Source organism: Lottia gigantea (assembly GCF_000327385.1).
Source record: "Lottia gigantea unplaced genomic scaffold LOTGIsca_55, whole genome shotgun sequence".
In the NCBI taxonomy this organism is placed as follows: domain Eukaryota; kingdom Metazoa; phylum Mollusca; class Gastropoda; family Lottiidae; genus Lottia; species Lottia gigantea.
In genome coordinates this window covers 379609-405706 of record NW_008709889.1, presented here as the reverse complement: position 1 = coordinate 405706, position 26098 = coordinate 379609, and the positions used below count along the sequence as shown (strand labels likewise).

The window sequence follows — 26098 nt, the reverse complement described above, 5'->3', positions numbered from 1 at the left end:
TTACTTCTGCCATCCTCAACATAAAGGTTTGCAGACACAATACATCAGTTGTAAAGCAATTTAGAAATATTTACAATAAAACTTGAAACCTGTCGTTACAATTATTTTACACAATGTTTCACACAATATAAGAAACAGTTTATGGGTCTACAACTTTCTTTTCTTCATTAGTTACTTTTAGTGTCAAAAGAATTGATGGTTAGATAATAGAAAGAAACATGAGATTGACCAAAGAATCAAGTTATTCCCCAGCAAATTCCAACCGTTGGGACAAATTGAAACCTTGGCCCAAGGTACAAGAAGAAATTGAACAAATTCTAGAAGAACCAGAGAAATTTGACTACAGTATCACTTTAAGCCATGGACCACAGGTATAGATGGAATTAGATCAATTTATTAAATTATATTTTCAATTAAATTGTTTATGATCATATTGTCAAATTTCTTTATTTCTGTCAAAGATATCCAACATGAAAGTTCATAGTTGTTCATATGTAGTTTATTGTTTGTGAAAAATGTACCCCCTTACTAAAAAATTACGACCTAGATATTCTTAAGAGTTGTAATCTTTAAACACTTATCCAATTAGTTATATGACCACTATTTGTTATCAATTCATCTAATCATTTCAAATAAAACTGATTTTATATATTCCAGTTGCTCCACACCATGCGGCATTCTAATCCAATTCATTGTATGTTGCATTATAAAACTAAAAATGGGGAAGTTTTTACAACTCATGGTTGTCATGGTTCCTGTAGCCATGTCTCTGTCTGGACACTGGAACCAGAGAATGGGGTTAGCTTCCGCAGGTAGGTCATCTGTATCTTCTCAAAAAACTCTGTAAATCATACACATCAGTTAATGGTCATATATTGCAATTACCTTTTCTTGTAAATTTATTATTTTCGACAGAGCAAACTATTTTGCATTCTGTAGTTGCTCTTTCAATATCAATCTGATTTGAGATAAAGGCTGAATTAATTTGAAATTACAGTACTAGATCTAACTAGTATTGATAATTCAAGCCACAACTTTATTCTTTCAGATTTGAAATGCCGAATATTTATTCCACTATGGTATTTGTTACAAAACATAGGGTAAGACCAATTCTTGTCTTTGTGTTAGAATTAAGCTTGAAACTTTGTACAAATCCAGTTGTATACCATTTTGCTTGCAAAATAAAATCAAATGCCATTCCATTTGTATAAGCCCACATGAAATGGATGAATCCTATTGAAAATCAGAAAAATCGAAAAATATTTTGTACGAGTTATTGCCCTTGTTCTTGAAACACTCGTAAACACTCTAGAAGGCACAATTCTCGACGGATTTTGGCGAAACTTGGTGTGAGTGTTCGTAATCACCCAAGGATGAACCCTATTGAAAATCAGATGAATCAAAAAAATATAGGATGAGTTATTGCCCTTGTTCTTGAAAATGCGTTCAATTTTTAGCTTGTAAACACTGTAGAAGGCACAATTCTTGACAGATTTTAACAAAACTTGGCTTGAGTGTTTGTTATCACCCATGGATAAAGCATATTGAAAATCAGAAAAATCGAAAATATTTAGTATGAGTTATTGAGTAAAAACTCTAGAAGGCATGATTCTTGCCGGATTTGACAAACCTTGGTTTTATTATTCAGTACCGCTCTGAAAATGGAATATTTGTCTTCTAGAGTTTTCACGAGCAAAGATTGAACATGTTTTCAAGAACAAGGGGATTAACTCATACTCAATATTATTCACCCTAAAGAGTTCAAAAGAAGTGTATGACTGAAGGTTGAATATTTCATACTGGTGACTGTTACTGTACTGCTAAATATTTTTATCAAAATCAAAGATGCCAGTGGGCGTATATTACCTTGCCTGGCAAACTATCATATTTTTTGTAGGTATACATGACATTCAGTGAATTAGATATGACTATCAGAATATTCACGGAACCTAAAAGTAGCTGTAAAGAAGTTGGTTGTAGACTCAGTTTAACACAAGTCTTATGGTAAGTATTGAAAATCTAAAAGATTCTCATTATAGGTTAGTTTAGTTTAGTGTAATAGAAATTTTAGGTCTAGTTTACAATGATCTCTAGTTTAGTGTAATAGAAATTTTAGGTCTAGTTAACAATGATCTCTAGTTTAGTTTAATAGAAATTTTAGGTCTAGTTTACAATGATCTCTAGTTTAGTTTAATAGAAATTTTAGGTCAGTTTACAATGATCTCTAGTTTAGTTTAATAGAAATTTTAGGTCTAGTTTACAATGATCTCTAGTTTAGTTTAATAGAAATTTTAGGTCTAGTTTACAATGATCTCTAGTTTAGTTTAATAGAAATTTTAGGTCTAGTTAACAATGATCTTTAGTTTAGTTTAATAGAAATTTTAGGTCTAGTTTACAATGATCTCTAGTTTAGTTTAATAGAAATTTTAGGTCTAGTTTACAATGATCTCTAGTTTAGTTTAATAGAAATTTTAGGTCAGTTTACAATGATCTCTAGTTTAGTTTAATAGAAATTTTAGGTCTAGTTTACAATGATCTTTAGTTTAGTTTAATAGAAATTTTAGGTCTAGTTTACAATGATCTCTAGTTTAGTTTAATTGAAATTTTAGGTCTGGTTTACAATGATCTCTGGTTTAGTTTGATAGAAATTTTAGGTCTAGTTTACAATGATCTCTAGTTTAGTTTAATTGAAATTTTAGGTCTGGTTTACAATGATCTCTTGTTTAGTTTAATTGAAATTATAGGTTAGTTTACAATGATCTCTAGTTTAGTTTGATAGAAATTTTAGGTCTAGTTTACAATGATCTCTGGCATAGTTTGATAGAAATTTTAGGTCTAGTTAACAATTATCTCTAGTATAGTTTAATTGAAATTTTAGGTCTAGTTTACAATGATCTCTAGTTTAGTTTAATTGAAATTTTAGGTCTAGTTTACAATGATCTCTGGTTTAATTTGATAGAAATTTTAAGTCTAGTTTACAATGATCTCTCGTCTAGTTAGATAGAAATTTTAGGTCTAGTTTACAATGATCTCTCGCCTAGTTTGATAGAAATTTTAGGTCTAGTTTACAATGATCTCTCGTCTAGTTTGATAGAAATTTTAGGTCTAGTTTACAATGATCTCTTTATGATAATAAATTTCAGTCTAGTTTATAATAATTTTCTGTCTTGATTATAATAATTTTCAGTTTAGTTTATAATAATTTTCAGTCTTGTTTATAAAAATTTTCAGTCTATTTTATAATAATTTTCAGTCTAGTTTATAATAATTTTCAGTCTTGTTTATAATAATTTTCAGTTTAGTTTATGATAATTTTCAGTTTAGTTTATAATACTTTTCAGTCTAGTTTATAATACTTTTCAGTCTAGTTTATAATAATTTTCAGTCTAGTTTATAATACTTTTCAGTCTAGTTTATAATAATTTTCAATCTTGTTTATAATACTTTTCAGTCTAGTTTATAATAATTTTCAATCTTGTTTATAATAATTTTCAGTTTAGTTTATAATACTTTTCAGTCTAGTTTATAATAATTTTTAGTTTAGTTTATGATAATTTTCAGTTTAGTTTATAATACTTTTCAGTCTAGTTTATAATAATTTTCAGTCTAGTTTATAATACTTTTCAGTCTAGTTTATAATAATTTTCAGTTTAGTTTATAATACTTTTCAGTCTAGTTTATAATAATTTTCAGTTTAGTTTATAATAATTTTCAATCTTGTTTATAATAATTTTCTGTTTAGTTTATAATAATTTTCAGTCTTGTTTTTAATAATTTTCAGTTTAGTTTATGATAATTTTCAGTCTTGTTTATAATAATTTTCAGTCTTGTTTATAATAATTTTCAGTCTAGTTAATAATAATTTTCAGTCTTGTTTATAACAATTTTCAGTTTAGTTTATAATAATTTTCAGTCTTGTTTATAATAATTTTCAGTCTTGTTTATAATAATTTTCAGTTTAGTTTATAATAAAGAAGTAGATGAAGTAATAGCTGGTGGAAGAGGTGGTATAGATAGATGGAGAGTAGTGGGAGCAGAGGTAAATGAATATTTTCTGGGCTTTATGTTGATCAAGTTACTGGTATTTATAACATAACACAAAAACACAGGAACTTAACAAATGGGAGCAAATTTTATCAGTTGAATATTCTTTTGTGTAATTGAAATGGAGTGGATCAGTTGCTATAAATGTGGATTTTCGATTGCTTGGGGATAGGCACTTATTTTAGATATTTTGTAATTTCAGCATGCCGCTAAACTAAAAGCAGGAAGAAAGATTAATATAAATATCACTAAAGATGAGGTATTATTGAAACTTTATTGTGAAATTAGCCTTCTTTAATATTAATGAATGAGGAAAATTCTGTATCATGTTTCAATTACTTCAACTCTGACAATTTGGTTGTAGTTTATTTTCTCCCATTTTTTTTCATATTTTTTATATGTCTGTTCAGTGGATCTATGAAGTTAAAATTGACTACAAACACAAGTTTTTCTTGGCTCTATCTGACAATGGTATTTATATCATTAGCTATCAGGTAAGTCCTGGGCTTTACTAGGAACTAAGATTAAGTTCTGTGCTAAGACTGTTTATATAGATAATTAATACAATAACAAAATGTTTTCCCTGTTAAAATGATACTCAATACATCAATTATAGAGTGATATAGAATAACATGATTGATAAGTAGATAAATGATAATATATTTGGAGTATTTGAAGTTAAAAATCTTCAGTCTATTATTTCTCCAAAATATTTCCTTTGGATGTTATTTGTCATCATTGCATGTTGCAAGCTTTGGTATCAATGGTAAAATCCAGTTCAATTCCTTACATATTTGTTGATCATAATATGCCACTAGCTACCAACACATAAATCAAAATCTTTATGTTTAGTTAAACAAACAAATTGGTTTTCTGCCTAACTGGCATGGTGGAAGTTTGACATGGTGAGTATATTTCTGAAATTCATTATACTAATATCACAGGCTCAAGCATTATTAAACTCTTGATTTAACACTAGATAGAACTATAGTATTAACCTTTTGACTGTCACATTCCGATATATAAAAAATAATTATCTTGCAAAACCGACCCATGAATAATATTTGTATTCAGTTTATGGAGTATTATAAAAATATATATTGTGTTTATTTATAGTTGTTGTCAGTATAGAAATGAGTATATTTTAACTGGTAGTGCAGATGGCAGTGTTATGGTATGTTTTATTCTCAAAAGAATCTTGTCTGCAAGCATATCTGACCCATCTGATATAAATAAAATATAGAAGAGAAGAATAATGAATATCAATGGCCATAGTCTTATAATCCTCTGATTTTTCTCCTGTAGAATAAGCACTACATGAGCAAAGATTATCAGAAAAAGATCTTCAATGAGAGGTTTGCTCAAAAATCAGAAAGAATCCCAGAAAACTCAGTTGTTATAGATCTACATGTGAGATGGGAATGAATCTTTCATCTTTCTATTAGTTTTATATTTATATCTGTTAAGGTCTGGAATGGTGTTGTATTTAACAAAGTACATGAGTTTCATGGTCATGTTGGTCGTATAACAGGTTAGTTGAAATGATTTTTTTAACTGGAAACCTGTATAAAACTTATTTTTACTTGATAAACATTTTACTAATGAAACTTATCTTTGAAATTGATCAAGTCTTTTAAAACTTTTATTTAGGTCTTCAAGCCCATCATCAAGAACCATTTGTAGTTTCCAGTTCTTATGATGGAACTGTTTATGTTTGGAGAATGGACAACTTTCAAAAGGTACATGAACATTAATCATATACAATCCAATGAGGAAAAAAGCTTACTTATTTTCATTCTATTTTTATTTATTTATGATTTTATTGTCTTTATAAGGATTATTCCATCACAGATTTTGATGCTTGTATTTTCCAGTTTATGAGAGTTGATCTTGGAGAGAAGATTTATACAATGTTTTTATTGGGTGAGGAAGAATTGGTCTGTCAAACTGAGAGAGAAATCAACGTATTTACATTAAACCAGGTATTAGAAATACTTCCGCAAATTTAGCATTCTTAGAAAATCTGGCAAATATGAATATTAATAATACACACACTGTTCTGGTCCATCAAAGTTGGTATAACGCAGATACCATAACATTAAGATATAAATAGTTAAGTTAAGATGAATAATGGCTGTAAAAAATATTTTGTCTCATTTAAAGAATATTTAAAGAATATTTATGGACTCTCTTATTTTAAATGTAAATGGTAGCTACATATTAATATATAACATTTATGTTTGTTCATTTCAGTTTTTTACTATATTTGCTCCTGTAGAGTCATCAGTGTTCTACCTTTGTAGAATTCAAGGTCAACCAGATAAATCCAGTAGAATTCTGGCTTCAACAGAGGTATTGGTCTATGTCCTTCAATAAGATGTAATATTAATAAACATGACATCACTGTCTATTGACTATTCAAAAATATACATCAAAATGGCTTTTAGCCGTACTTATGTCATAATAGCAAGATTCACATGAACCAAACCTTGAAGGAATAATTGGTAAGATGGAAGTAGACATATTTTACTATTCAGTATAAACTCTTAAAAGGGTTCAACGTCTTGTTCTGAGAATGACATACTCCAGAGTCCAGCCAGACACATCCTCTCTATAGGACAGTGTGTTCATGGCTCACTTTCTCAGAAGAAGCAGATTTACAGGTTACTGTTGAAACAACTATTTCTATTTAAGGATGGCAGTGTTCGTTTTTTCTCTCCTGCAACTGGTGCCACCATCACAATCTGTTACCCAATGCCTTCATTTCAGGTAAGTAACTGAGTCACTCAAGTGAGAATGTAAACATAAAAACACATTGGAAACTTCTATAAAAAGATAAATACTAAAAAAAAAACATAAAGCAGTGTTTGTACAGATTTTGTTATCAATAAGGTTTATTTTGAGTTAACTTCTATTACTGTCTAGTTTTACTGCTCTGTTTTTTTTTGTGATGTTCAATTCTATTTACATTTGAATTTCTCATGGTGAAAATATTTTTTTTAAGGTTTTAACATGTTTTGCATACAATAATGTAGAAGATAAATTATATACATTACTAACTGGAGGAGATGGTATGTTATTTTTAACATGATTGTATAGAAGACTAGGTGATTAATATCTGGTAGATTGACCAAAAATTGAAATTTTTAAACTTGGCCAATGAATATTTATATTTTCATCAGTGGACTTACCTGGTGTCTTACCTTTACAGTTACGCCTTTTGTTACTTTTGTCGAGTTCAATTTCAAAGATTTTAAAGAAGAAACAATAAATCTAAGTTTTGTTTCAGTTTTATGCGTAAATTGTAAAGTTAATCCATGTAATGCTGTTGAAATACTGAAACCAGCTTCTTCTGATGAAGAAATTATATGCCTACTTTCTCTTAAAGTGGTAAGTGTATTTCATTTCTTGATAAGTACCATGTATAAGCTGTTGTATTGAAATTGTTATTTTCCTATCAACTGATAATTCAGAAATGCTTCTTCTGATTTCTAGTTATTTGGTGTCAGATATGAAATTGAAGATGTTATCATTTTATCAGGCTTAAGAAATGGACAGGTAATTTTATTCTAATTTCAAATTTCAAGAGATAACAGATTTCCTATCAATATTGTTTTTAAGTTATTATAAAGGTTGAAAATTATTAATAATCCAAACAGACTATTAGCTTGTAATCACTATATTTTGATTGAATTTGGTGTGATAATTTTTCGATGAAAGGAATTTAAGTTATTGCCTTTGAATTTTATGAAATTTTTTGTGTTTGATATACTGAAAATTCTATCAGAGAAGTGGACATCTAGGCAACCACTTGTGCGTTATTTCAGATCAGTTTATTAGATGCTGGTGGTTGTACTATGAAACCAGTACAAGCTCACAAAGGTCGAATAGAGTGTTTAGAGATTATTTATGAACTAGCTGATTCAGGTACAGAAGTTGAAGAATTTCAAAAAGTTTTTATCTCCGGAGGATCTGACTATGTTTTAAAGTTCTGGGGATTCTTTGTGGATTGTCGAGGTCATGTATTCCTGAATCTTATCAAACAGGTAAGATATTTTATTATGTTAAAATTGATGATTTAGTCGTGTTAACCAAGATGTGTAACAAGAGCCATGGGAACATGTTAAGAATGATAACCTTAATAAGTATGTTACAATTTTGTTGTTTTAACAGATAGATTGGTTTCCCACACCATTACATATTAAATGTTATAATAGTAAGATGGCAGTAGTTACAGTCAATACTCCATTGTAAGTATGATCTTTATAATAGGATGTTAGATTAAAGCATATTTTTAGTCAGTTGACTTTCATGTCAAGATATTTGTCACTTTTCTATTAAAGAAATATGATGTGTTGTTTTCCTGCAATTCAAGAAAACAGGAATCAGGAAAATTTAGAATATCATCACTTCCAAAACTCCATTAACATTCTCAATTCCAATTTGCAATTATCTGTAAGAATGTGATTAACAAACTGGAAGTGAATACAAACTGATCATTCTTGATAAATTTTTGTTGTATTCTTAATGGGGTTTGTAATCTAGCTGAAATCGAGCTCTATCAGCTGGTAATGCAAATATCAATATCTATATCCTTTAAATGTGTAAAACTTTACCTGCAGGATCCTACATGTATATAATATAGAAAGCAAACTTGATGGAACTAAAGATTTCACTCTTCATGTTTCAATACACTCTCCTGATTATGACCATGCTGATAAGGTCTGTATTTGATGGTTGTTCAGTATCAGTTTTACTCACTCAAAATTTAGCTTTTTTATGAACATCATCCTTTTTATTGATGACATAATAAGCCAGCACTCAGTGGTATGAAATATGTGACAAATAGAGTTTGAATTTGAGTTTTATTAAATATAATCAATTTATGAATTTCAAAACATATATAAACTAGTGTCCAAAAGAAACGATACCTACCAACTTATTTTCAAAATTGTTTTTTACTAAGTGAATTGTCTAATATGAAAACATGCCAATTCGTATTGCACATCCCAAACACAGCATAGTCGATAAAAATACCGAGAACACGTGATCACTTCCGGGAAAAAACATAAATTTCATGAAAGTGACATTTCCCTCTCTAGCATGTTCTGCACGTGCATAAAAACTGTATAAAACGGCTGATCAGACACGTTGATATCACAGCAACAAAAAGAACACAAGATATGCCACGTTTGACAGCCATCGAGAGAGAGAGAGCCGTTGGAATGGTCCAACAAGTAGCGACACACGTCGACGTCGCCAGAAGGTTGGGCTGCGCACGCATCACTATTACCAAGTTGATGCAGCGGTTACGTCAGACAGGTCAGACGTCAGACAGGCCCAGGAGTGGAAGACCACAAGTAACCACGCCCCGTGAAGATCGTTACATTCGGTATTACACCTGAGGAACCGCACCGTAACAGCGACGTCCACGGCGGCTACAGCACTGGGACACAGGATCAGTCGACAGACCGTCTACAGGAGACTATGGCAGTATGGTATCCGGCCACGACATCCCTACCGCGGACCGCTCCTGACGCCTCGACACCGGAACAACAGACTGATCTGGGCCAGGCGAGTTCGACGTTGGCAACGGCGGGACTGGGCATGTGTTATGTTCTCTGATGAGAGCAGATTCCTCATCTTCAAAAACGATGGACGGCAGCTTGTATACCGACGATTTGGTGAACGTTTGGCGCCTAACTGTATCCAACAGGTCCGGCCGTTTGGAGGTGGAGGGTTAATGGTTTGGGGTGGCATATGTGGTGACGTCAAAACGAGGCTTGTCGTAATTCGTGGAAACCTTAATGCACAGCGTTATATTGATGACACCCACCGTCTGTTATGGTGCCCTTTATTCAGCAACAGCCTCGTGGACTCCTTTTCCAACATGACAATGCAAGGCCACACACAGCAAGATTGACACAGAACTTCCTTGCCAACGCCAACGTACAGGTTTTGCCATGGCCCGCATGTTCACCGGACATGAATCCCATCGAGCACTTATGGGACCACCTCGATCGGCAAATCCGACGTCGCCGTGTGCCTCCAGTCAAGGTCCGGACTTGGAACGATATCTCCTCGAGGAATGGCAACGCATCACTCCCAACGTCATCATACTTTTGACGGCATCAGTCCGTAGGCGTGTTCTGGCATGTATTGATGCTCACGGTGGACATACCCGCTACTGACTTGACTTTGTGACGTGTGGTGTGACATTTCCCGTTGTTTCTGTGATCAGTGCTCTAACGAAATGTTCTTTTTTCGACCCCACCCATCTTTAAAGGCTTGTCATATTGGTTGTACAGATTTTATTGAAATGAAATTTTTGTACAGATGTTGTGAAAGGATTTCTCAAAAGCATAACACCAATCCTAAACTTCTGCATTGTTTAGTTTTTCTTTTATGTCGTTGCAAACAGGTTGTTCGTTTCTTTTGGACACTAGTTTATATACATATTGCTTCATCACTAATTGTTATTTGTCTCCAAAGATTATTTTACATTTGGTCATAAGCTTATATTTTAAAGTTGCTTCTGTTTCCAATCTAGATAACAGCTTTAGATATGAATGCTGTCATGGGTTTATTTTGTACTGCTAGTAGAGATGGCTTAGTTAAAGTAAGTGTTTAACATGTTTTATTTTGATAATCTATTCTAATGCCCTTTTACAGTCACTGAGGTTTAGTCAAACGTGGATTGTAAATGCAGCCAAAGGAACAGTCCTAATGGAATGTGGTATAATAAAAGAGTTATGATATATTTTCTATTTAGATATGGGACAGTGATAATGAACTGATAAGAGAATTAGATTTTCAATACCCAGTCTATGGTATGTGTTTTGCTAATATGCGTGGTGATATCATCATTGGCTTTCAAACTAATTTAGTGTGAGTAGAGATTTATTTTCTATTAGATGTTAAAGATATTGTTTAGAATGTTCAGAAGTTCTCGAAGTGAACATCTCAGATATACAGAATCTTTTGAAGAAACGAATTGTCAATTCACCATTTAGTTGTTTGAAAATGCCATTTATGTAATTGTAAAATTTGTTAAGTTTGCAAAGGTAATTAAACAGTGGAATGAAGCTTCAATTTAGTCCCTTCTACACCCATGTAGATTCAGAGGTGTTATTGTTACTTAAGGTGTTATCATTACTTTATTGGTGTAATTGTTATTTTCTGAGTAATTGTTACTTCAGGTGTTATTGTTACTTTATTGGTGTAATTGTTATTTTCTGAGTTATTGTTACTTCAGATGTTATTGTTACTTTATTGGTGTAATTGTTATTTTCTGAGTTATTGTTACTTCAGGCGTTATTGTTACTTTATTGTTGTAATTGTTATTTTCTGAGTTATTTTTACTTCATGTGTTATTGTTACTTTATTGGTGTAATTGTTATTTTCTGAGTTATTGTTACTTCAGATGTTATTGTTACTTTATTGGTGTAATTGTTATTTTCTGAGTTATTGTTACTTCAGATGTTATTGTTACTTTATTGTTGTAATTGTTATTTTCTGAGTTATTTTTACTTCATGTGTTATTGTTACTTTATTGGTGTAATTGTTATTTTCTGAGTTATTGTTACTTCAGATGTTATTGTTACTTTATTGGTGTAATTGTTATTTTCTGAGTTATTTTTACTTCAGATGTTATTGTTACTTTATTGTTGTAATTGTTATTTTCTGAGTTATTTTTACTTCATGTGTTATTGTTACTTTATTGGTGTAATTGTTATTTTCTGAGTTATTGTTACTTCAGATGTTATTGTTACTTTATTGGTGTAATTGTTATTTTCTGAGTTATTGTTACTTCAGATGTTATTGTTACTTTATTGTTGTAATTGTTATTTTCTGAGTTATTTTTACTTCATGTGTTATTGTTACTTTATTGGTGTAATTGTTATTTTCTGAGTTATTGTTACTTCAGATGTTATTGTTACTTCATGAGTGTTGTTATTTTATCAGTGCCATTGTGTGGTATTGTTATTTTTATGAGTGACATTATTATATTTTAGGGCTGTAAGTATAGCTAACTATATGATGTACAAACAACTTGAGGAAATTAAAACAATGGAATTTGAGGCAAGTATGTTTTTAAATAGACATTGATTCTTTAATCATCCATTTATAGCTCATTCTCATAGTATGTGAAATTTAATTTCTTTCTCTATCTTCTTTCTCTTTCCTTTTGTATCTGTTAACCTGGAATAAGTGAAAGAAGGGTTTCTTCTCTCTCTCTCTCTTTCTTTTCTTCATTCTTTTTATTTTTTCTTTTCCTTTCTGTTCTATCTATATAGGATGATAAAAGAGAGAAACCTATATCATATAATCATGATGCTAAACCTTGGTAAGTCTCTCAAAAACACACTGCATTAAACAACATCTCTAAAAACAACTTTACAACTGCTAAACAACCCGTATCACTTTTCAGTTCAAGGAAAATGAACTTCTGGTTTTTCTGCAATTAGATTAGCTTTGAACTTTAACATAGTAATAACATTATAATCCGTGATCATAATAGAACAAATTAGTATACATGTATTGTCTTCGAATTTTTCTCTGTCAGACACTTCTTAAACTTTCAAATTTAATTAGCACAGCAAATTATATGTAGCTGTTAAACCAAAGACAAAACTATTGATGATGGTTTTTGTAGGTTTGATCCCAAAAATCTGCCTACCTTCCCAACAGATATTTTTACACGACATGCTTTTAAAAAGCATGTAAAAAATAAGGCTGATTCTGAACAAGTACTCCATGTTTTAGAGAAGATACCTAGTTCAGTAAATCTAAATGATATATTAATAACACCTACAGAACGACCTCTAGGTGATCTCAGCCGACCAACATCACAGGCACGGCGTGTATCTAATATTCGATATGGTGAGTACAGTACTAGTCTATAATATTCTCTATTCTTGAAATAAAGTGATATAATCCTCTAATCATTTTTATACGCCCACATGGAAATGTTCGAAACTGGTAATAATCGGATGAACGGTTTCAGAGTTATTGCCCTTGACTTAGTAAAATCGCGTCAAATTTGCCTTGTAGGCATGATAGAGACTACAGTTTTCATCCGATCTTAATGAATCTTGGTATGCATGTATATATTGATGAGATATCACTTTAAGAAATGTTTAGTGAATGTTACAATAAGTTATAGTTATCTTCTAAGTTTTACTACCATAGTTTTTTGTATTAATCCTTTGATTCAATTAGTGATGTCAAATTGTTGTTGCTAATTGTTGAAGCCAATTATTTTAAAGTTTGTTCAATTTCTGGGCTACTAGATCTATTATACTGATAGTAGATTTTTACCTCATTGATTTAATTAGGAAAAAGACTTGAATTTTAGAGCATTTGATTCAAGATGGTTATTAGTCTGAAACATCTGCCTCTATTCCAGCCTCAGATGGATATTTTGACAGTTGTCAGCTGGAGTAGAGTCAGAAAAAAGCCCTGTTAAATGGGGATTTTCCACACCTCTGAAGATGCCCAAATGGAAATAAAAGGTGTATTGAAAATATAATGATATGACTTAACTACAAAAATATTCATTTTTTAAAATATACCTGGGTGTTGCAGATCTGAGGTACCTAAATAGGTTTAAAAACCCTGCACCTGTGAAGATGAGAAAAATCCTCATTTAACAGGGCCTATATTTTCTCTCTTTACACCAACCGGCATCTGTCCAAATAGCTATTAGAGGCTTGAATAGAGACATATGTTTCGATCTAGATGATCGTGAGAGGTTAAATCTCTAAAATATTAAAGGTCATATGTGGCCATTAAATTTCAATGTAATTACCATAACCTAAAGGTTCAGTAAACAGTATTATTGAACTTGTTTGATAAACAATTTTATGAAGTAAAGGTAAAACTAATTACGTAAACTGGTATGATTAATATCAATATTAAAAAACACATCCCTGATAACAAACAGAAAGTAAAGATTGTTTCTATGTAAATGATTGAAGGTTGTTAGGGCTGAATAATTAATAATCAAAACATGTGAATCATTAGATCTTATATCAATATGTAGTCTATTTCTATCAACTTGTCAGTGAATAATTAAAGCCTATATTTGAATTGTCAATGGAATGAAACTCAGATTTTGATAGGTAAATTAGGCATATTGCTGTCTGTTGGGGGATTTTAATCTAAATTGGTAGCCAACCAATTCTCAGATGGATGAGATCTTGGATGAGATCTTGGATGAGTTCTGAATCATTGTCCAATCTATGTTTTGATAAAGGGATGTGGTGTAAATGACCTGAATAAGTGTATAAATAATTAAAATAAAAAACCTGATACTGTGGTTGTTTACTGACTTGTGATTGTGAAATGTTAATTATTAATTCAAAGCCAACCGTCATCATTGATTGTATTGACAACGTAATCAAATATGATCAATTAATGATCTTATTGAATAATGGCCCTGTAGATGTATTATTGTCATGTTATTGTTATATAAGAGGCGTGTTTTATACAGCGTTGATTAACACTGTTGATTAACACTGTTATCTTATTAATAACTGAATTTACCAACGCATATTCATAGATGTCTGCCTAAGAAATATGATGGGGTACTTAGATGTATGATGGGAGACATAGGTTATTGATGGGAGACTGGAAGACTTAGATATATGATGGGAGATTTAGATATATGATGTGATATTTAGATACATGCTGGGAGATTTAGATATGTGATGGGAGACTTAGATATATGATGGGAGACTTAGATACATGCTGGGAGACTTAGATATATGCTAGGATACTGGAAGACTTAGATATATGATGGGAGACTTAGATACATGCTGGGATATTTAGATGTATGCTGGGAGACTTAGATATATGCTGGGATACTGGAAGACTTAGATATATGATGGGAGACTTAGATACATGCTGGGATATTTAGATATATGCTGGGATACTTAGATACATGCTGGGATATTTAGATATATGCTGGGATACTTAGATACATGCTGGGATACTGGAAGACTTAAATATATGATGGGAGATTTAGATATATGCTGGGAGACTTAGATATATGCTGGGATACTTAGATACATGCTGGGATATTTAGATATATGCTGGGATACTTAGATACATGCTGGGATACTGGAAGACTTAAATATATGATGGGAGATTTAGATATATGCTGGGAGACTTAGATATATGCTGGGATACTGGAAGACTTAGATATATGATGGGAGACTTAGATACATGCTGGGATATTTAGATGTATGCTGGGAGACTTAGATATATGCTGGGAGACTTAGATATATGCTGGGAGACTTAGATACATGCTTGGATATTTAGATATATGCTGGGAGACTTAGATACATGCTGGGATACTGGAAGACTTATATATATGATGGGAGATTTAGATATATTAATTATTATGGGATATTTAGATATATGATGGGAGATTTAGATATATGATGGAAGATTTAGATATATGATGGGAGATTTAGATATATGATGGAAGATTTAGATATATGATGGGAGATTTAGATATATAATGGGAGACTTAGATACATGCTGGGATACTTGGATATATGATGGGAGACTGGGAGATTTAGATACATGCTGGGGTTATTGATGGGAAACTAACATACATGCTGGATTGACTGTAAACAATTTTATTTTGCCTTTTGAGAGGCATATTTGATCTAGACAAGGCAATGATGATATATTGCTCTATAGCACAAACTATAGTTGCCAAGAATATGATACATACAAAACTGAGAGATCAAAGAGTTATATTAACCTAAAACAATTTACACGCTACCAGCTAATTTTATATTCAGATTAAATTAATTATTTATTTCTTGTTACCATTGTTACCAAATACATTTCACACCTTTTACACCAACACTGTAGGCTTACTTTTGATTTAGAATTACTGTTAAAATCAAATGATTATTGTCCGAAGAGGTTAAAGAAGGAAAACTATAGGAATGAATAAATAATAATTCTATCGGAGAAATAAAGGAATGAATTAATGATTGTCTATATATTGGGAGAAACAAAAAAAAAACATAAGAACAAGTCTTAATCTCAAAGAGTATATTTAATTTTGAAGAGTATTTTATTGAAAATTCTATGTAACTCCATAATTGAGTCATCAGAACTGTAAATGCAAATGAGAAAACATTAGTGAGATTTGAATTTTAAATTATAAAAGAAGGTATATAGACTTGAGCTTGGCATTACAGTTAACAAATAACTAAGGTTTATTTAGTAAAATAAAAGTGCCCATATAGAAATATAAATGAATAAATTGTGAATTACTATTGTATATAATTGGAAAGGAAGCAGGGTTAATTTGTTATATTTCAAACTGAGATATGGCTAGAATTCTATTACCAGTATATTGATTATTCTCTAGCTGCTATCAGGTAATTCAGACTGGAGATTGGAAATTAAAATGCCAGTCAGAAATACAAGTCTTACAGATTAAACTATTACCAACTGAGGTATAACGACTTTCATGTTTATGGACTTTTGTATTGAACCAATTGTGAAGGATTTGTTTTGGACCAGAAAAGAGGATACATTTCTCTGTCTGTCTGTCTGTCTGTCTGCCTGTCTTTCGACACAATAGGGAGCTGGTTGATGGATTTTGACCAAAATTTTGTGTGTGTGTTTGTAACAACCAAGGATGAACCTTTTGAAAATCAAACAAAACAAAAATATTTTGTATGAGTTATTGCCCTTGTTCTTGAAAATTTGTTGTGGACATGATAGAGAGCTGGTTTCTTGATGGATTATGATAAAATTTGGTGTGCATGTTTGTTATCACTTGGGGATGAAACAAATACCAAGATCTTCATATTTAATTTACTGATAGCTCTTGTCAACCTCCTGAACAACTTGGCAATTGAGAGCGTGGCTATTGCTATTTTTTAGAAATATAACAAAACCTTATGCATTGTTTTATGAACTTATTAACAAATTCACTTTGAATTAAATATTGTAACTCTTCTTTATGTTATAAATTTGTTGCTGATGACAATTCTCTAGATGGCATTATTATCAGCAGATTCAGATGTCTGATGAGAACAAGCAGTCATTTCCTGAAAATGTTTTCATTTGAGTTTTTGTTCTTTGTCAGACACATATTTTAGATTAGATATATCATTCTTAAACTTAAATTTATTTAGTAAATTTGTCAGATTTTGTATGAGTGATTGTGAACTATGTCTCATTGTTCTATGATTTATACTATGCATTTATTTTCAATTTTCCCCAGATATGCATAGGTATCTAATGATTGCTTCTATTTTTAGGTTATGCAAGAGCTTTGAATCTTACCATTGCTGAGGATGCTCAGGTTGAAAGAATTCGAAGACAATCATTGAAATTATCATCAACCAAAGGTAGGTCTACACATTTATATTAAAGATATATTGATGTCTTCATGATTAGTTTTGTACCTTATCCACCAAGAAGTGAATTCACCGTGTGATATTTAGGTGATATTGAGGCTCAGTTGTAAAAGTGGTCTGATAATTGATACAGAACTGAAACTCTTAATCTTATGAGTTTGTATATAAATGATCAGTGTCAGAGCAAACTACAACTATTACAAGTCATCTCTCAAGTTTATAAGGTAAAAAAAGAATGCCATACCGAGCATCAGTTCAGTCTATCTAAATCTGTAACCCATAATGATTAGATGAATTTGTTTTAGCCTCATCCTTTAAACAATTATCACCTGGTTACCGCCACAGTCCACTGATAGCTGAAGAGGTTGGAGGTCGTTTGACAGCAGAAGATCTATTAATAGAAACAATAATATTTGATAAAACAGATTCTCAGGAGAAAGGTATGTATATTTATTGAGGTCACTAAAATGATCTTGGTTTGTTTTTTTTTTTCAATGATGTTTGCCTCTAACATATTGTGATTGAACTATTGGTAAAAATAATAAAAATAATAACTATAAAATTAACAAATTAACGAATTCTTGGGTTTTTTTTGTTGAAAATTTATGAAAACTATACACCAAAATTTAGAGAAATGTGAAAGGTATCTGAAAATTTAAACTAAAAAAATCAAGTCGTAAATTTCTTTAAACAAAAACTATTTCAAACGTTTACATAAACGCCTAATTGTAGTGAAATATGTCTCCTACTTACTCTGAAGGTTTGAACGAATAAGCAAATCACTAAAAGGTGCTTAAATAACAAGTAGTTCTCTCCGTTTTTAATAAACCCTTTTAAAGCAAATTCAATTTGATTAAGTGGATACATTGATATATAAATTAGAAATATATTCAGGTATAGTTGACAATGTTTTTGATAATTAACATCTTGCAAACTGCCCCTTTAAGCTCTTTGAACTCTCTGAAAGGAATGAGGATCATCCAAGTTGCAGAGTGGCTTCAGGTGTTCCGAGAGAGAGAGATCTATTTACCATCATAATCTAAATCTTTTAAGTTTGTGGTTTATTTTTATTACTGAAATTGACACATTACCTTATCAAAGAACACCCATAGTTCTCTCAGACTTAACTATGAAATCATTTCCTGTCCTTACCTTTATTGATTTACATATTCACTGATTAAACAAACTTGATAATTATTATAGTATTTATTATCACTGATATTACATTATTATTATATTAATATTACTTCTCAACTTAATAAATAAATCATTATTAATGTAGTCTTATGATGGTGAACACTTTTATATCCATAAACTAAGCAAACATGTATGTTAAGTCAAATTGGGTGCAGCTTGACAATTAAACTAACCAATTTTCTTATAGGAACTGTAAGGTTTTTATAAAAACTTACTGCTGTATTAAATTTTGTATATATAATCAGGATGCTATCATAGTACCAGCTTTTAGATAATGTCGATTGATAAGATATTTTTTTGTTTTTGGATTTTTCTACCAGATTTAATACAGATCAGTGTTAATATTTTATAGGATGTGCTCACTTTTCATTTTTTTTATGAAAAATTTCTCATGATTTGTTGATGTTGATTTTTCCCAGGAAAACCAGCAACACCAGAAGAACTTGCTGATGTCTTTGATGACATCATAATGGAATTAATGCCATGGGAACGTGAATTATTAAAAAAGGATCCAATTATAGCACCTGATGGTTAGTGATTTGTTGTGTAACATCCCTTGAAAGCAACTAATCTAGTACCAAGATTGAAACTAATATTCAGTGTAAAGCTTCAATGATTCACTGATTTGAATAAAGAAAATGAAATTGACACTGACACTGACAGAGGCAATTCCACTAAAAGTTTCCTTTTTATATTTGCCATCTTAATTATTCTTATAACAATGTTGCCATGGTAGTGGCTGTTTTGAAAGAATTAACACTCAATGTTAAAGACACTTCACCTGTTCACCTGTTATATGTTTTCAGGATTCATACCTAATTCTGTTATAAGGAAAAAATTGAACTTTATGGTTGAACCCCCTCCATCCAAATCACCATGGCGACTCAAATCGGTAAATAAAATGTTTAATTGTTTCCTTAACTTCTTTTATTCCTTATTATTTTAATCTGAAACTTTTATTCCCAAACTTTTGACCTAAAGTTGACAAGAGGCTTCTATTTTCTTTTTAGTTGGTTCTTATACCCTATGTTGTAAATCAATTGCAAGGGGCCTAAACCCTTTCCTTTTCTGAATAGATTTCATCTTTCATGCGTCATATATATCAAGATCATTTTATCTCTCATTATTCCTTTGAGCTCTTTACTATTTTATCAATTAGGTATATAATTACAAATTTTATTTCAGGCACCAGAACATGATCCAAGATTTTTACCAGATGGTTGGTTTGATAAGAAAGAGGAACCAGAAATTATTCCTAAGATGCCATCACAGCGATTTAAGGTACAGTAGTTACAAGTCAATTTTTGTAATTGGATTTAGTGTCAATTAAAAAAAAATATATAAAGAATTATAGTGCACGATGTCTAAAAGGAAAAAATATCTATCTCTCTAGTACTAGATGATCAAGCATTTTCTGTTTTATTTAGATTGTCAAGGAACCAGTAAGTCCAAAAATAGAAGAAGTTGAAAAACAGAAAAGTGAAGAGAAATTGGTTGAGATCCCAGTAGTAGAGTCAGCACCTATCAAACCTGTTAAAAAGACAAAAGTTAAAAAACAAAAAGAAAAACAGAAGAAAGGTAGAGTCAAATTTAATTTTTATCACATTTTTATCAAAATCTCACTTTGCCTATTGTTTTTGTATGAATTGAAATATCAACTCAAAAATTGAACTGATCTTTGGTTTAATGCAGACACTCACAATATGAAAGGATTATTATTTGTAAACTTGAATCCACATGATTTTAGCTGATATAATTTTAGTTGAAGTGAGGAAACATGATATTAAAAGACCCAATTTAGACCTGGATGTCCACAAGAAGAAAATCCAGGTGGTTAAAGAAGAAGAAACAGTTATCAGTCCTACTACCATGATGGAAACTTTCAATGAAGCAGATGAGGTACGTGTAGATATTACAAACAATTTCTGTGTTTTTTAAATAAGGCTGCAGTTTGAATTAACTGTAAATTGGCAGATCAGTATGGCAAGGAATTATAGAATTGAACTAAATGAATTTTACGGGGTTGAATTCGCGGGAGAATCCTGGAATGCCAATGTCATTAGCACTTTAGATGTGAACTAGGATTATCAGGAATATTGTATTTGTGACCTTTAGACCAAGGCTTCAATGGAATCAGTGGCATCAATTAAGGAAGTAGATGACTCTATACCTGCTGCACTATTAGAACTATTGAACCAGCCTTGGTTTCCAGAGTGTGAACGTGATACTGATGCTATTTTAACCACACTGATCAATCTGTTAGCTTCACCTGATGCAGAAATTGTTGCTCATGCTAGCAAGGTTTTAAAAGAAATTTATCAGTGAGTTAACTTATTAGTAAAATAGTTCTTTATGTTTTCTAAAAATATTTGAGTCAATCAAATCAAGATCTTTATTTCCATACATGGAAAAGAGGATATTTTTTTACTGTAAAGACTGTTTATCTGTTCACATTTCACAAGACTGCAATTTCTAGGTGATTTGATGAAATTTGGTATGTATATATTGACGAAATCTTAGTTTTATTTTATTTTTCCAATTTAATGCATTAAGACAACTAATTTTTGTTTATAATTTTAGTTCAATGGGTTTATCTAATAAGTATGGTGATATGCTACAATCTATATTACTTGAAAATCTAAAGAGTGATAATCCAGAGATAGTAAAAACAACTTTAGAGTTGATAAGAGTTCTTGAACTGCGCAACCCTCAATTGATGACAGCTGTCCTACCAATATTACTTAGTGACAATGTAAGTATCTCCATCAATTTGTGGCTTCTATCTGAATTTGTCTGTTTTATTTTTTCTATCCACATTATCAGGTTGTAGTGGAAATATCTAACTAATATATTTGTAAGTTGATATTATAAACAATAGTATCAATTTGTACTGAATTAATTCTTTTTATTAGTTTCTTTTCTGGATCTTTTGATATGGAAATGGAATATTGATCTTCTCTGATCTTGACCAATTTTAGATTACGTTTCTTTCCCTCTGACATTTGTAGTATTTTGAATGTTATGATTACAGCCAGATCTCCAGACTGAAGCTATGTTACTAGTAAACACTCTAGCTGGTGTCAATTGTAAAGATGGTTTAAGACAATTAATGGTTGATCTAGGTATAATCAAATCTTTAGACTCCTGTAAAACAGAGGTAAATTTCTTTGATGATGTTAAATTTACATACATCTTCATGTATGATTTGAAATGATCCTAATTCTGACCACTTATAGCGTAAAATTTCATGCAAAGGATCAGTTTTAACATCTACACTTGCAAAGAGTGACTTTCAGCATATTAGTTTTATTATGAATTTTTACATTCAAAGATTTGTGTAGCAAAAGGCTTGATAATTTAAATCTTTTCTTAATATTTGCCTATAGTTTGTTGTAAATAAATCAATATTTTTGTTGTTGTAGAAAGAAGCTCTAGAGTTATTAAGGAAGAAACTGCATGGTGAAACAGAAGAGGTAGATTCTGCTAGGATCACAGATTGGGTAGAGTCTTCAGTTGCTGGTGTCTATGATAATGAGGTACTTCCTGTTTAATCTATTTAGTTCAATATGCAGAATGTGACATGAAAATGAATTTGATGTTCTTTAATTCTCATGATCAAACTTATGCTTAGGCTATTTTTCTACTCCTACACATTAATGTGGGCTTATATAGTCGTGACCCCTGTCTGTTTCTCCGTCTGTCTGTCTATTCACAATTGTTGTGGACACTTAGAGAGCTGGTTTCTTGATGGATTTTGATAAAGTTTGTTGTCAATGATTATTATATCTTGAGAATGAACCCAATTGAAAATCAGACAAAAAGAAAAATATTTGATATGAGTTTTTGCCCTTGCTCTTGAAAATGCGTTCAATTTTTAGCTCGTAAACACTCTAGATGGCCGAATATTTAACAGATTTAGACAAAGCTTGAAATTGTTTATTATTTCCCATTGATGCACCCTAAAGATATTCAAAAAAATCTAAAAAATATGTAATATGAGCTGTTGGGCTTGTTCTTGAAATCTCATTCTAGTCACAATTCTCCACAGATTTAAAAGAATCTTGGTGGAATCAGCCAAGGACGAAACTTATTAAAAAGCAAAAATGGAAAAATATTTGATATGGGTTCTTAAAAACATGTTGAATATTGTTCTCCTGAGCTTGTAAACACCTCAGAAGATAAAATTCTTGACTGATTTAGACAAGACTTGTGTGAAATTTGTTTATTATCACCCTAGGATAAACCAAATCGAAAATAAAAAAAAAACAGAGAAAAAGGCTGTGATTAAAGCTCTTGTGGTATGAAAATGTTACTATCAGAATGTTTAATTTACTGATAGCTCTTGGCTACCATTACAATTGTGGGTGTATTACGATGGCCATCGCTATTTCTGCCTGGTTTTTTTTTCTGAACCAGAGCAAGCCAGTGAAACGATTCAAAAATGAAGACAGCAAAATGTCTTTTATGATTCTAAGGTTTTGTCTTCTGCAGAGAAAGAAAATGGAGAAAAAGACACGCAAGGATTCATTGATTCGTAGATGGAGTATCAAAGCTAAATTAAAAAACGCTGGATCCAGGGCCAGTGAACTGATGAATTTTGAAGAAGAAGATGATTTGGACAAGTTAGAAGATCTAAGGCGTAATGCTACTGACAGAGTAAACTCACTAGCTGAAGAATGGTTGGAGGTTCCACCTCTACCATCTTTACCCCTTGCTGCTGATCAATCTGTTGAAGGTAAGTTCTTTATTTATTCCCAGAAATCTTTTGACATAAACATCATTAATAATAGAATAAATCAGTAGCCTTAATATAGGAATTTCTAGGGCATTAAATTGATTAAAAAGTGTTTTCAATGATTTCGAAGAATGAACCAGAAACATCATTCAATGCTCAAATTATTTCTTAAAGACACAAGTGCAAATTTTATTGATTTTTTAAGTGCTTTTTGTTAATTTGTCATATTTTGTGTAAATTGAACATTGTTCTATAGATACTGCTTTTGGATTTGTGTTGTGTTACCTTATTCAGTTGAAGCAGCTGCACCTATAGTGGAATCTGTAACAAATTTAGCAACACGTGCTCCTAATGTGAGTCGAGTGTCTGGGTATGAAGAGAAGACAAGACCTACTAGTATCACGCCAGTTGAGGATGATACTGTTATAGAATATATGTCTTCACCTAGTACCCTATCTGATCAGTTCACCTACTATTCTCCCAGTCTTGATAGCTACTCAGATGTTGGTTTTTCTGATGATTATGAACCGTGAGTACTTTAAGTTTCCCTAATGTTTACTTATAGAAATTCAGTCAATGAGTATGCTTTTCCCTTCTTTGTTATTAAGACTGAGCTTTCAGGGCTGACATCCATGATTTTTGTCTGAGGAAACATATAAGGCCAGAGTTTTCATGCTCGTGTTGCCTTAATCCTAAGCTTGTGTTGCCTTTATTCTTAGTTTGTTTTGCCTTTATTCTTAGCTTGATTTGCCTTTACTCTTAGCTTGATTTGCCTTTATTCTTAGCTTGATTTGCCTTCTCTCAAATTTTTAAATTGTCTTTATGTACTCTTAGCAATTTTTAGATTCTTAGTGATTTGAGACTGATGTATCTGTTTTATTCTATATTTAGAGATGAGCCACCAGTACAGTTTGATATAAGAGATTATTTAGATAAGTCTGAAGTGACTGTTACTGTAAGGGATACGAGGTAAATATCTAGTAATACTGGTATAACTATAGGAACATCAGGCTTCTAACATAGGATCACAGTTCAAATGGTATTTAAATCGTTTAGGATAGCTGGTATATCATTTTTGTATTTTTATGCAATAGATATGCAACTAACTTTGGTTTGTCGAGTCACTAGCATACTTTTTTTTTATCAATTTATTTTCAAAATTGAATGTTGATAAATTTTGTGCGATATTAGATACAGGAGTGCAGTTTGACCATTGACCATTGGGCCAATCCTAATGGAAATAAATTCTCATTTTTAGAAGAAAGCAAGTGAAACATTTCCGACCAAAACTTCCAAATTTTTTTTCTGATAAAGATAAGAAAAAATCTACAAAAGAATCAGGTAAGGTTCTTAAATGATCATATATTTTTTTGGAGTGATATATATCAATGCCCTTGTCGATCTGATCATACCTACCTGTGTATGTTTAAATTGAAGTGTCCTTGTGCTTTCTAGTCCTTGATATCTAATGTTAAATTTATATCTGTATTATTTACATGTTGGTTAATACTATTTAATTTTATTTCAGTAATATATTTTGTTTACAGGTAATTCAGTATTTAGGTTTTAAGAATATATTGACTCATATATATAATGATCATCAGACGAACGAAATGAGCTGTCTGCCTCAAGACGTTGGGAACTGAGGTGTTTCCCCTGTCTGTTTTGAATTTTTAGTGAGATTTCTTCCTTGAGAGGCTGTGGGGAAAATATCTATCTTGCCTCAAGAGGGAAAAAATTCGCCAAGTGCAGACATCTAAGCTGCCAGCTGAGGTAGAAAAAGTCACCAACCAATAGAAACGTGTTATGGTAACCGTGAATGATGCAATTTTAGAAGATGAACTTGAAGAACACGGCAAGACTAACCGTGTCTGTACGCTGTTTACTCTTCGGAATTATGTGCAGCAGATGCAGTCTGAATGTTTTTTTTCGTTTACGTACAGAATTGGTTGAAGTAGTGAGAATGTTGCTCAGACGACAGCCTCTGGAGTCAGGCAGCTCAGCTAGTTCCTCTTTAGTCTTCAAACAAACTCATCATGCAGCTAAAACTCATGATGATATTACTTAACACAAAGTCTCTTTTTGTTAGAGATGTTACAAATCTACGTTGTTCATAGCCATTTTGAATTTTTACCTCGACTTGATAAGTTAAATTTTTAAAAATGCTATGATAATTCAACAAAGTCTTTAAATAACATTCAAGTTTCAAACCAAACAGATTAGCAACTAAATCTTGAAATTTTTGCAATGAATCTGTTTGACTTGACTTGTTTTTTTTCCCTTGGGATTATTTGAACAAAGTTTATGTCTACACTACTAATGTAATGAAATTTACTAAAAGCTTCTTCATCATATTTTCACTAATTAAAACTTAAATCCATTTTGTGACTGAAATTCTATTTAATATAATATTATATAAGTCTATTGACTCATTTTTCAGATGACTAAGTTAGGGTCATTGAACCAGTTAATATGACCTGCTCTATTATTTTGTGTAAAATCAAGGTGTAAAATGAGTATTGTACACTAAATGTAATTTATCCCAGTCTATAGTTCAAGATTTGAATATTGAGATCAAGTATAGGGTGTTTGTTTGTTCGTGTGATTCTAGAATTTTTTTATTTAGGTTTTGTATTGTTTGATTTCAGCTCGAAAAAAACGTAAACTGAAACTCCCCAAAAATTCAATAGGTAAAAATATATTCATTATATTTGTTAGTATTTAT

General features: G+C 31.2%; 1 protein-coding gene across 1 annotated transcript; it reads right to left on the bottom strand.

Annotated features, from left to right (window-relative positions):
- Positions 1-14853: 14853 nt before the first annotated feature.
- On the bottom strand, positions 14854-15462 carry LOTGIDRAFT_126951 (hypothetical protein; the record flags this gene model as incomplete). The annotated part of the gene is made up of 5 exons (XM_009063041.1): positions 14854-14952; positions 15030-15088; positions 15118-15216; positions 15274-15324; positions 15354-15462. Coding segments are annotated over 5 exons (417 nt in total), but the record flags the coding sequence as incomplete, so codon positions are not given.
- Positions 15463-26098: the final 10636 nt, after the last annotated feature.